This window comes from Stegostoma tigrinum, chromosome 3 (genome assembly GCF_030684315.1).
Source record: "Stegostoma tigrinum isolate sSteTig4 chromosome 3, sSteTig4.hap1, whole genome shotgun sequence".
Taxonomy (NCBI): domain Eukaryota; kingdom Metazoa; phylum Chordata; class Chondrichthyes; order Orectolobiformes; family Stegostomatidae; genus Stegostoma; species Stegostoma tigrinum.
This window is the reverse complement of record NC_081356.1, coordinates 11,179,308-11,191,869: the sequence shown is the minus strand read 5'-3', so window position 1 is coordinate 11,191,869 and position 12,562 is coordinate 11,179,308. Positions and strand designations below refer to the sequence as shown.

Genomic DNA, 12,562 nt, shown 5'->3' with positions numbered 1-12,562 from the left:
TTGGTTTTTAAAAAGCATTACATAATCAAGTGTAACCACACAGGAAGAGGCCATTTGGTGCATGTCTGCACTAGCTCTTCAAATGAGCATCACTACCTACTGTCAAATCACCTTTTTTCTAACTGCACCAATTTCTATTTCTATCCAAATAATCACCCAAAGCTTTGTCAATCACTTTAAAACTGTGCCCTCAGGCCATTCAGGCTGTATTTCATGGTACAGAAAGTGACTGTGCCATACATCCTCATTACCACATAAGACAGCAGTCAACTCTCCTCCATGGATGTCTTCAAAATCTTTTTGACAGTGTAACCGTTGGCCACTCCTTACTGTTCATCCTAAAGAAAATATGCAAACACTGCAAAGGAGAAAAAAGAACAAAGTACAAACTGATGGCCAGAAAACACCAGCTCATTCTGCAATGGAACAACCTAATCCTCAATATCACTGGCCAGCAGTTATGTTTGAGGCAAAAATATTAAAACAAAAAAAACCTCTAATTGATACTATAAAACTGTAAACACTTTTAATGTCACCTGAATTGAGTTATCCATTTTTTTTGACACTCCACATTGATTTTAAAACTGACTGGTGGTAACCATACCAAACCATCCATCTGATTGTCACCAATATATTTTAACATGAATGAGCACTGTAAAATTAATCTCAAATGCTTCAAAGTCCCATTGTTAGTCAACCTATGTCCAATCCCAGACATGCTAGAACAAGCAGTCTACCAGTATAGAACAATGATTTGTGCTTTCAATGAAAATTTTTATTTGCTTTATGACAATTTGTCAAGGACTATGCTGCAAGAATCAGGCCACATAAAGGAACTTCAGGTCAGAGGCCATCTCCATTCCGCTAACCAATCACTATAACAGGGCCTGCATCATTCTAAATAGTTACTTTGCAGGTAAAGCTTTAGCCATATATAATGTTAATTGTAAATCATGGTAAAACTCAGAAGCTGCAGCTGGGTTGCACGTCACGGATCAACTCCTTCAGGCCTCTGAACCTTTGGCAGATGGCGGCTGACGTACAAGGTAAAGTCTCAACGATGACCAATTAAAGCATTAGCACATCTACCTCAATCTGATAACGTCTTTGAGAAATGCCACTTTTGTCTTGTGCTCACTAGTTTTGTATTCATGGGATTGTCCTTTTCTTAATCAGTGGACTAGTCAACCTTTGATCCTTTATAGCGCTAGTTATTTTAATCAATCTGATCAGACATGCTGTGATACACCTCCAAAGTGAGTGGGAATTGAACCTGGATCTTCAGGCTGAGGTATGGACATAGCCACTGTGCAACAATCCGGTTACCCTGGTTTAGCATTCATGCTGACACCAGAGGAAAACTGTGGAACTACCTGTCGAAGGGGACAGCATTCTGAACTTCTCACTCAATCTTGAAGGGTGAGAAGATTGCCTTTAGTACAAACCATTCTCCTAAGCACCCCATAAATTTGAGTTTGTTGCAAACACAGTGATGGGTCAGCACTGGCATCAGAAACATATTAAAAGGAGAAATTCTTTGCTTCTACATCCAACGCAACATTGTCTGTCTTGCAGTCTGTGAAGGATGTGACTCAAAGCCACATTTGATTCAATGGTCCAAAGTAATTTGATACATCAGTTGGTTCACAAAAGGAGCCACAAGGGTAATTTGATGGTTCAGAACATTAAATTGCAAGCAGAGGTCAAGATATGGCATTTGTTCTAAGTTTTGGGGAGTATCAGGTAGGATATATAAAATTAGGCTTCACAATTGTGAAGATCTCAAGGAAATGGAACAGTTGCTAAACAAGTGTGGAGCTGGAGGAACACAGCAGGCCAGGCAGCATCAGAGGAGCAGGAAGGCTGACATTTTGTGTCAGGATCCTTCTTCAAACGTCAGCTTTCCTGCTTCTCTGATGCTGCCTGGTCTGATGTGTTCATCCAGCTCCACACTGTTATCTCTGGCTCCAGCATCAGCAGTTCTTACTATCTTGGAGTTGTTAAGCAGCCTATGATGTCCAGATTATACACTTAGAGTGCTATTTCATAATTATTGCAAAGCAAGATTCTGATGATCAATTCAATTCCAACTATGCCAGACTGAAACAGAATAAACAACAGCAAAATCTTCAAACCATCTTTTTTCCTATTGTTGTATAGGCAATAGAAATAATCAATGCTACATTGAAACTGTGGACTGCTTAAACATGCAGGATTGTTATAGAACTTGCTAACTAATGTGCCATCTTAGATATGTCTAGTTTTAAACATCTATGTGGAATTGATATGGGGTGAGTGCAAACTCTCATATCCCAATATCTGCAATATATTTCCTACAATTATCTTCCGGGTCCAACTATTCACTTTTGGTTTGTCCTAAGATTTCGCCTTTGGTTTTTTGGTGATCAAAAAGCTAATGAACAGCCAGTCTGCTGGGAAAAGCCAATCTCCAGGCAAACAAGGTCTAAAACAAAATCCTTAGAGTGAAAGGCCTTCTATCCGTTTCTCCCTCAATACGCACCCACTTTCACGTTAAATACATTCACGCTTTTCACTTTGACCGCTTTTTGTGGTAGCCTGTTCCAAAATCTTGTTCCAACTAGGTCAAGGTAAAGCAACAGGTTAACTAAAGTTGGTGTAGACTGCAATAAGAACAGTGGTTAGAAGATAGATGATTAAGGAGATATTGACTATCAGGAGCTAAATTCATGAGAAGAATGGTGAAATGCACGCAGAATAACTTGAAATATGTTGTAAAGCAAGATATGCAATAGAGAAAAATGGTTTTGACAAATACAGTCAGCAGTAAAAGACAGGAAATGTATAAGAATATTGATGCACTGGGTCAGAGACAAACAAAATGAAAAATGATTAAGAAGAATCTCAGGACTGCCACTGAAAGTTAAAAAAGGCTGTCTTCGTCTGACTCTCAGTTTCTACACTGTCAAAAGTTGATGGGTGCACCAGTTTAATAAGTTGGGCAATATTTGCAGTGAACATATTGACAACCTCCAATTTTAACTGGAAACCAATGCAGAGTATGAAACTGGGACAGCAAAAAGGGTAAAAGTCACATATCTGTCACAGCTGTTGGGAATGTAGCATTGTAGAAATTAGATCTGTGCAAGACATGCCTTTAATATTCATTGGATTACTCTCCTTTGATTCATCCCATCAGAACTACGTAGAAACAGGACTTCATATTAATTCCTTACAACACTGTTTAATGGGGTTAGCAATGGAATGGAAAGTGGTCCATCATTTCACAGATGATATGCAATTCAAGGTACTGGAAGCAATATAAAGTAGATTGATGTGTGTCTTGTACAAGAGCAGCATCAAAAGCAGAATGGATCCTGACAAAAGTTAATTCATTCAGGTGTTAGGACCCAAGAAGAGGACAGGGTAAGCTTCAGATTCTGTAAAATATTCAAAAATTTAATCAAAATTGCAAAGCCATATTTTACTTGGCAGTATTCAAACTTTACTAAACTAAATGTCTCTGAATACAGATATTGCCAGATCTCTCAAAACTGAATTAGACAGAATGTCAGGGTTTTTAAAAAAATCTGTACCCAAGGGATGGTATCCTGTTTTATATACAATCTGGTGTTTTAAAAGAAGAAAATGCAGTTTGGGAAGAATGTATGAATTCAATAAAATTAATTTATAGTCCCCAGAGGTTTACCCATTTGTTGTTTCTGCTTTGCTAATACAATTTGCTCATCGCTTCATGACTTAAAACATAAGCTCCACCTTCACTTCAATAAGTCACATTAACATTTTGTAATGGTGCATGAATTTTGAAGAATAAAAAGACAACATAGCATTAGGGGTCAGTTGATCATGAAACCAGTTCCACATTGCAATGTCAATTTGTATAAAGGACATAACTCAGGCACAGATACTCTGCTTTTGGAAACAGCACCATTTTCACCTCAGACTCATTGCTGCTACAGATCCAAGCCAGAGCCTTTTGATGAGACATGACCAACTGGTGATTAAATACCAGCCTCATTGGTCAGTCAAAACGGGTCCTGACCTTCTGCGGTACAACCAGATGGCTTAACAGTAACTGGACCCAATAAATTACAACATTGTTATCGGCCTTCAGTCATTTTCATTAGATTTATAAAAAATATTCACTAGTTTTTTTTCAACCATGTGGTAGCTTCATCCCTCCATTTCCCACTGTGTGTGTGACTTGGATGGCTGCATAAAATTTTAAAACAATAGACCCTCTCTTCTTTTTTTTAAAAAAAAGGACAGTATCCCAAATAAATTTCAGTCACATTGATATCAGTAGAGTTACCTATTTGCTGTTACTAGAACCAAAAGAACACAATACAACGTCTAAATTCAAAACTTTGGTCTACTATCAAGGAACACAATTTCAGACAAGTTACAACATGCAACTTAAATGTACAAATTGGAAGATAGATCATAAGGATAGAGCAGGTATTAATTAGCAAGATGCAGTGTTACACTGTATCCAAAACCAAACCAGACGAAGTACAAAGCAAATTTAAAACTTAGTTCAATTTCAAAGACGTAAATCAAAACATGTATGTTCAGCTCTTGAGCCTCTACAGTCTCTAACTATTAAAGTCTAATTGTTTGTTTTGAGGAGAGGAATCCTTTCTAATGTGAATGGCAACTTTCTTCATGCTCCATGGTTTTCACAGATAACTGGGCAAAAAGCTTCAGAAAAGGTACTGTCAGTACAAGGGTGTTTCTTGTATTCACTGATGAAAGACGAAAGAAGTGCCAAAAAATGGTGGGTTTGGAAAATACAGCCGCAGCACACAATTGTGATTACTGAAGAGCACAGAACTGCTGATAGACGGCTAGTATATGGTGGTCCAGCTCAGCTGTGAACAGCAGATTCTCCAGAGTGACCATGTACTGTTGAATGATTTGGTGATGCTACAAGACAGAAACAATGCAAATGTTAGTACTATCACACCAAAATATTACTGACCTGAACTCCAGCTTGCAAGGTTGTAATGGCAACAGTTCTCTGACTAATTTTGTTCAAATAGGCATACACGCTACCCTTGTCCAAACATGTTTCTGCCAAGATTCCCTTCGATTCTTAATTGTGTAAAATCACATCAATATTTTGCCCGGCCGCGTATAATCGAGAACACAGCAAGTCTTTCTTCATACCCCTCAGGCTACTGTGCAGCTACGTACCAGGAACTTAGTTCTAATATTGGTGCCTGTCCAATGCTTTAATAATTCTATATATAATTCCTAAAGTTAACTGAATGATTTGTCTTAGCAGCCACCACCAGCAGTGTCAAATTGCTTTGACAACAAACATGGAAAACACTTTGGATGATCTAACTTTGAACAATATATCCCAGCATTTATTGAAGGAGCGCAGAATAATGAAAAAGGAATTAAATACACTGGATCACAATCCCTCTCATACAATACAGCACTAGTGCACCAAGTCACAGGCAGCTCATGGCACAAACAAAAAGATTACGACTGGTTGTATCAAATTGACAGATTGTCTCAAAAGCAATAACAGTTGCCTCTACAACAGAAAGCTCTGGACTCAAGCACAAAATCTACACTGGTATTTTAGTATGGAAATGAGAGAGTGCAGCAACTGTTGGAGGTGTTATCTTTGGATGAAATGTTAAATTGAGGCTCTGTCTGCCTATTCGAGTGGATGGAAATAATTTCATTGCAACAAAAAGGACCAAGGAGTTAAATCAGTGTACTGGTCAATATTTTACTTTAACCAGAAAAGGCAGACAAGGATAAACTGCTCCCATTAGATGAATTAGGGAATACTGAATTAATGTCTGTGCAAAAGACTGGGGTGGGGGGAGACAACAAGTCACAAGGTGCATTTTTATGCTGCATTGCTTCTGTGTATGGTGGAAGAGGAAAAAATTAATGGCTTTACAAGGAAACTGAATGAGTGCTTAAGGGGAACAAATTTTTAAGGCTATGGGAATAGAAACCAAGAATGAGTCTTGATCGACTCACTCTATGCAGCAGTGATTCACCAACCATACCCATCAAAACAAGATGACCCGATCATTCATCTTGCTATTATATGCAGCCTTTGCTCAGCGCAGTTGGGCTGCTGCATTTACCTACACTTAAAAAGTAATCAATTGGCACCAAATCACTTTAAAGCATCCATAGCAGTTGCTAAAACACTAAATACCCTCAAAATTGCACTTTCTTTAGGGTTATCGCATATATATTTTTGAGTATTTAGCCAGAAAATATTTTATTAACACCATACCTTATATCGGCCAAATTATTTTTTATGATGAACATCACTAACCTGGAGGAAAATTTGCTGCAAACGTCCAATGCAGTTCTTATACCAAGGTGTGTTAAAATCAATCCCACCAGTTTCACACCTTGCAAGATGTTCTGTCAGGATCATTATAAAACGCTGTGAAGAATAAAGAATCTTCAGTACTTAAATGAAGAATTCTATGGAACAAATGTGAAAAAAAATAAGTGAATTAAAACAGGGGAACCCAACGTACAACTTTACCTGGAAAATTACTAAGAAGAGGTTTTTCTGCTCACTTTGAGCAGATTCAACCTTCTCCTGAAGACGTTCAATCTGTTCTTCCAAAGGACCATCTTCATCTTCATCACTGTTCTGATCATAGTCATCATCACTGTCTCGCTTTAGAAAAAAATACAATCATACCATTGCTCTAATTATTAGAAATTTTATACTCTCCTCATTAAATTGTTCTAAGTCATTAACAATGTTTTAATTTCTTTCCCTCCATTCCAAATTGCTTCTTGGCAATTTCTTTCCAACAAATGGTTATATTTCTGTTTGGGGGATCCATAAATGCCATTTGCTGCATCTGATATTGAGCAAATATCCAAATGTTACTCATGCTTTATTGGGTCTCAGATCACATTGATCACAGCCAAACAAGTAGTTTATGTTCTTTTCCCAGGCAAAATAAAACCAGTTTAATCAGAGTAACATTTTTATTTTTGAAACATGGAAGATCGGATATTGCAAGTTGTTAAGCAACACATACCGGTCAAAACTCTATTCTACATCTCCCTACTAAACTGAGTTCTCAGTTTCAAATGTTGCCTTGTTCACTGTATCACCCAGTGATACATACAAGGAATCACCTGGCTGTTACAGTAACAAGCCACTTTGCTTCCTTCCCTTAACACTAGAAAATTAGAAATGGAATTCTAACGGGTTAACTTTACTGAGGATTCTTGTCTTCCTTCCAAATATGGAGCTCATGAATATTTGCTTTCTTGAGAGCCAGAGCTGGCACTGATGGTGTCCACCGCTCCACTCTGTTGCCAAAAGACTGATTCCACATAGTGACTCCCTCAGTGCTCCCTCTTGCGGCACAGAATAAACATTGCAACCACATTTTCACAGTTCATTTTTTAAATCTCAGATCCTAATCACAAAAATTATATCTTCTAGTTCATGAAAACTATGTATTAAAGAACAGTCTTGACATGGGTGTCCATACAATCAATGTAAAGTACTGTTGGCTATTCTATTTATAGTGATGTAACAAGGTCAGCTAGCAGGACCTCACAGAATAAACGAGTTCCCTCACTGGGGCCGTTAATCTGGTCCAATCAGGGAACCTGACATAAGAGCAGGACTGTCTGACATCCCATTCACTCAAAGCTGGATAAATGTCAAGGACTCTCCACATGTACATAAAAGGTGACTTGGTAACAGGATGCTGGCTCTGTGGAGTTATTTCACTGTTCTTTCCACCTGGGTTACCTCTGAACACATACCAGCTCTTTTGAAAGGACCTAACAGGGAGACCTGATAAAGTGATAAATCAAAAGAGCACCCAAGCACATACTACCTCAGAAGAAGAAAGCACAGATAGAATGAGACTTTATACAGGAAGGTTGAAAACCAATCCAAATCCAGGACAAACACACACTGGCGAACATAGATCATCTACATTTACAGCACAGGAGGGTATTCATTATATTGATACCTATCAGCTGAAAGAAAAACCTATACATTCCAGCAGTGGCTTAGTAGCTATCAAAGGAGTTGCTCTGACCTAGATGTAATGTTGGCTAAATTTCCCTCATGTTTTGCACAGTCAATAGAAGCACTTGTATCATGGATACATATTTGTTTTTCTACTGTTTGCATGCAGCATGAAACCAGCCTGTTGTCTAGCCCAAGGGATATTTTCTTGTTTATTTTGTTGCAAGCTTTTTTTTTAAATGTGTTGGAATTTCTTCCCTCTTCACTCTTCCAGCTAGCAAGTTCCAGACCCGCATCACATGCCTAGGAGAAAAGTTTCTCAATCTTTCTACCAAACATATTAAGACAAATGTCCCCACAAACCTTGCCTATATGCAAAATCAAAATGTTGGAAATACTCAGCAGGTCGCATCTGTGGACAGGAAGTTATTATTCAAGGACTTTTTATTGGATCTATGAAAAGTTAGCTTTCAACTAATTGAAATAGAGGAAGAGTGGAAAGAAGTGATGCTTTGTAATGAGCCAGGAGGAGATATTGAATGACAAAAGTATAGGTGAGTAGAACCAGAGGGAAAAATAACGGGTCAATTGAAGAAACATGAGATAGGTCTCAGGGAGGCGTAAATGGTAAAATAACACCCAGCTACCAAATGAGAGCAAAAATGAGAAAAACAAAGTTAACACCAACATGTTGAAAGAGGGGGCAAAATGCGGAGTACTTCCTGTTTAATTTCAATTAAAACTCTTCAAAGTTCTGGTGAAAGATCACATCCTGAAATATTAACTCTGTCTCCATTTTTATTTCAGAATTCCAGGGTCTGTAGCATTTTGCTTTTGAATTAGATTTTCCTACAGATTCTCCCCCAGTCCCTCAATCTGGTACATCTTACACCGTTCATCACCAGAGCTCACTTCAGTCAACAGATTCAGCAGAGGGAGACAGCAACTGAGAGACTGCAAGACAGTGTGAGGATGGGGTCAATATGTTTCAGAAGGGTCAGACAGCAGATGTGGTGAGCAGGATCGGCAGTGATGGAGAAGCAAGTAGAAAGGTTATTCTGGCATTTTGGTCATTTATTTTATTTGCCAGTTTAGAAAGTTAGCATTATAAAATATTTCAAGTTATAGGCTCCAATGTTTTAATATTTTTCTGATGAGGAAGATCCTATAGAAGTGACAGCTTTTATATTAATCTAAATGATAAAATCTGATTTGCTCAAAGTTATTTCATTTAAAGTCGCACTTTTCAGGAATGGAACTCCAACTTGAAGCAAGGACTTAATGTACAGTCTTGACATAATGAACTGGTTGAGTGTGCCAAATGTGTTTGGTAGACCGATGTTTGTCCGATTAGTTGTCATAACATGGTTATTCCTGTTTGTTGTATTTTAGGTGCAGTTTTGGTGGTAAACAGCACACAGCACCCAAGTTACAACACAAACTGCAACCACCAGACCCAGACGACAGCAAAATAGGGAGCCCCAAATACAGCTGTTCCAGTACTAATCTAGCACTTTTCCAGTTCCATTCTGTGATGGGCAGGAAGCCCAGCAAACGAAGAATAGCGACTCACAGTGAGATAGCAGTGTAGACCTTGCCTTTAAATCAGGAAGGGAATATGTACTTTGAAGATATTTTCTATAACCTCTGAGCAACACCAATCTACATCCAAAAGTCACTGGAAATCTAAAATAAGAACAAAAAACTGCTGGACATACTCAGATCAGGACGCATCTGTGGAGAGAAACAGTTTTGTTTCAGGCTAATTTCTGATGAAAGTTCAGCGACTGAAATGTTAACTCTACCTCACTCCACAAATCCTGCCAGATCAGCACTTTTCCCCCTAAACTATATTCAATTAAGTTTAACTTAAAATAAACTTACTCTTTTGTGCTGTTTATCCAGTTTGTCTTTCGTCTCTTCAAGCTCCTTTTGGACCTTTTGCACATGTTTGTTCATCTTTCGGATGGTGGAGTGAAGAATCTCCCAGACATACAACCTAAAATGCCAAAGAACAGTTAATTCCACTCAACTGCAAGGACTGATCACAGTAGGATACTGTGGCGTCATGTGTTCATGCAGATTACCTAGTGAAATCGTGTGCCATTTCTGAAGAGAAGATCCAGTTTGCTACTGCTGCACAGTCTACAATCTGTGTTCTGATCATTTTGTCAACCAACATGGCCATCATCTGCAGAATATCAAGAAAAAATGGTTAGCAGACAGGAAAGTAATATGATTTCATACTCCCAGCAGAGAGCTGTAACTGAACGGAGGAAGGGGCAGACAATAGCCTCCATCACAGCTCCAGCGCACACTCCTTTCAAATGTGGCTCTCCATAAGAATGCAGTGTTCTATTTCAGGCAAGGTTGTCTTGGCTGACACCCAGGAGCATGCACACTAATAGCAAAATAGCTCAAATAAGTTGAAATAAAAAGTGATAAAGACCTAACAAACATAAAAATGAAAATAATGAACAAGTAAGTTTATCAGTTAAGGAAAAAATTTTTTTTTTTTTTGTAACACTGAAAAAAAGAGCTTTAGATTGCATGTGCAAAGTTTAAAAATAAAATCAGACGTGAGCTTGGACAGTCAGCATTTATCATCGATTGTGGGTGTCAGCAAGCATTCCAATCAGGCAAAGGGTAGTTGATGGTTTAGGCCACTTTGAAGAAGGCAAGGAGAAGAAACAGTATGAGTTCTGCTCTCAACTTACAGATTTGTTACTTGACAGGAGAGAAAGGAACAACTATTACCTGAGGATGACACTTCCAAACATCGAACATGACTCTCAGTACATGTAGCTTGCCCTCATCACCTTCAGCCAAAGTCTTAAAAATTTCATGAAACCTACAAGAAGGAACAAACAACTGGTAAAATTTATGCAAATAAATATAGAAAGAAACATCACAAAAATGGTGGTGTGAGAAATGGAAGGTTATGTAGCATTTTCGAGACTCTTGACAGACACCCATTCTCTCCCTGTCATTTTATTGCTGCCTTTCATTCTCTTTGTACCATTTGCCCAAATAAAGGTGGTGCTAAAACTTCTGGTTGACTCGGCCCTAGATATTTTGCTCTTCCTTCGTTGAAGCATTTATTTGCACCCGCTGCCTCTCCAAAGGGTCAAATAAGCAACTACCTCAGGAATCAATGATACCAATCTTATTCCATTTGTTGGGAACCACCAGGAATAAGCGTTGTACAACACGTCACATTCATGGGCAAGGTACAGACGCGAAACTTGGCCTGCTTACTGCTTTACCCGAACCCTTGAGGCCACCAATTATTCTGCATTATGATCTTAGATGAGACGGCCAAGGTTGTTCATTTGACCAGGGACTAGCAATTGCATTTTGTTTTTAAGATAAACAAGCTAAATTTAGCAAAATTAGAACAGCAGAACTACTTACAGTATACCCTAACATCCACAATTAACATCAAGTAAATACAAGTAACAGAAACAGTGGTCAAATACACCACAGAGTATATCAAATAGCAAATATGGTCGGAATTAATGCACGGATTTCTTAGCAACGGAGGTCATCAAATCATATTGAACCTTTGTGTACATCACACGGAAGATCAAATCTTCACTTCTGAGGATCTAAATTTCGAAATCCCTCAAAACCAACTTCTTCACAGACTATTCAACAACTGCTCACATCAAGTTAGTTCAATTTCTTCCTGACATTGCATTCAGCACTCACTCACTGAGCTCCAATATTTCTCAGCTGCACCAAGCAAATACTGTTGTGGCTTCCTACATATCCACTCTCGGGCTACACTGAACCACCAACAGTTTCCAAGGCTCCTTCCAAAATGCAGTCCTATCAGGTTGTTCTCAGGGCTTCTGATGAGCCTTAAACCCAAATACTAACACCTAATGGTTCTCAGAGCTCCCAAGAGCTGCAAGTGGTCAAAACCTGCAACAATAGTCTCTTTTCGGTATGCCCTAGATTCAAATCTTGTCAGAGCTGAAGGCTGAATTTGAATTCAATGCAAAGAAAATCTGGAATTAAGAATCTACTGATGATCATTAATCATGGGTGGCACGATGGCTCAGTGGTTAGCACTGCAGCCTCACAGCGCCAGGGACCCGGGTTCGTGTCTGCGTGGGTTTCCTCCAGGTGCTCCGGTTTCCTCCCACAGGCCAAAGATGTGCAGGCTAGGTGGATTGGCCATGCTAAATTGCTTGTAGTGTTCAGGGGTGAGTGGGTTATAGAGGGACGGGTCTGAGTGGGGTGCTTCAAGGGGCGGTGTGGGCTTGTTGGGCCAAAGGGCCTGTATTTCACCCTGTAGGGAATCTAATCTATTGTTGTTTTATGAAAAACCCATCTGGTTCACTAATATCTTTCAGGGAAAGAAATCTGCCATCCTCATCTGGTCTGGCCCACATGTGCCTCGAGACCCACAGCAATGTGGTTGGCTCTCAACTGCCCTCTGAAATGACCTAGCAAGCCACTAATGTTCAAGGGTAGCCAGAGACAGCCAGCAACATCCATGTCTCAAGTGAGTAAATAGAAGTTGTCTCTTTTCCTCCACATGGATCTCAGAGTCAGGCT

General features: G+C 39.0%; 1 protein-coding gene across 3 annotated transcripts in view; it reads right to left on the bottom strand.

The window, feature by feature from the left end:
- Positions 1 to 3,417: 3,417 nt before the first annotated feature.
- LOC125450733 (nuclear cap-binding protein subunit 1) overlaps positions 3,418 to 12,562 on the bottom strand; it is a 62,731-nt gene continuing 53,586 nt past the window's right edge. For 2 of the 3 annotated variants that reach the window (XM_048526814.2, XM_048526817.2), the window contains 6 exons: positions 10,754 to 10,847; positions 10,084 to 10,187; positions 9,881 to 9,995; positions 6,533 to 6,670; positions 6,314 to 6,427; positions 3,418 to 4,926 (listed from right to left, as the gene is read on the bottom strand). In XM_048526814.2, the coding sequence (XP_048382771.1) occupies positions 4,816 to 4,926; positions 6,314 to 6,427; positions 6,533 to 6,670; positions 9,881 to 9,995; positions 10,084 to 10,187; positions 10,754 to 10,847 (676 nt within the window). In that variant the 3' untranslated portion in view covers positions 3,418 to 4,815. Of the gene's footprint in view, positions 4,927 to 6,313; positions 6,469 to 6,532; positions 6,671 to 9,880; positions 9,996 to 10,083; positions 10,188 to 10,753; positions 10,848 to 12,562 lie in introns of those variants that run through there. The other variant, XM_048526816.2, reaches the window with a different exon arrangement.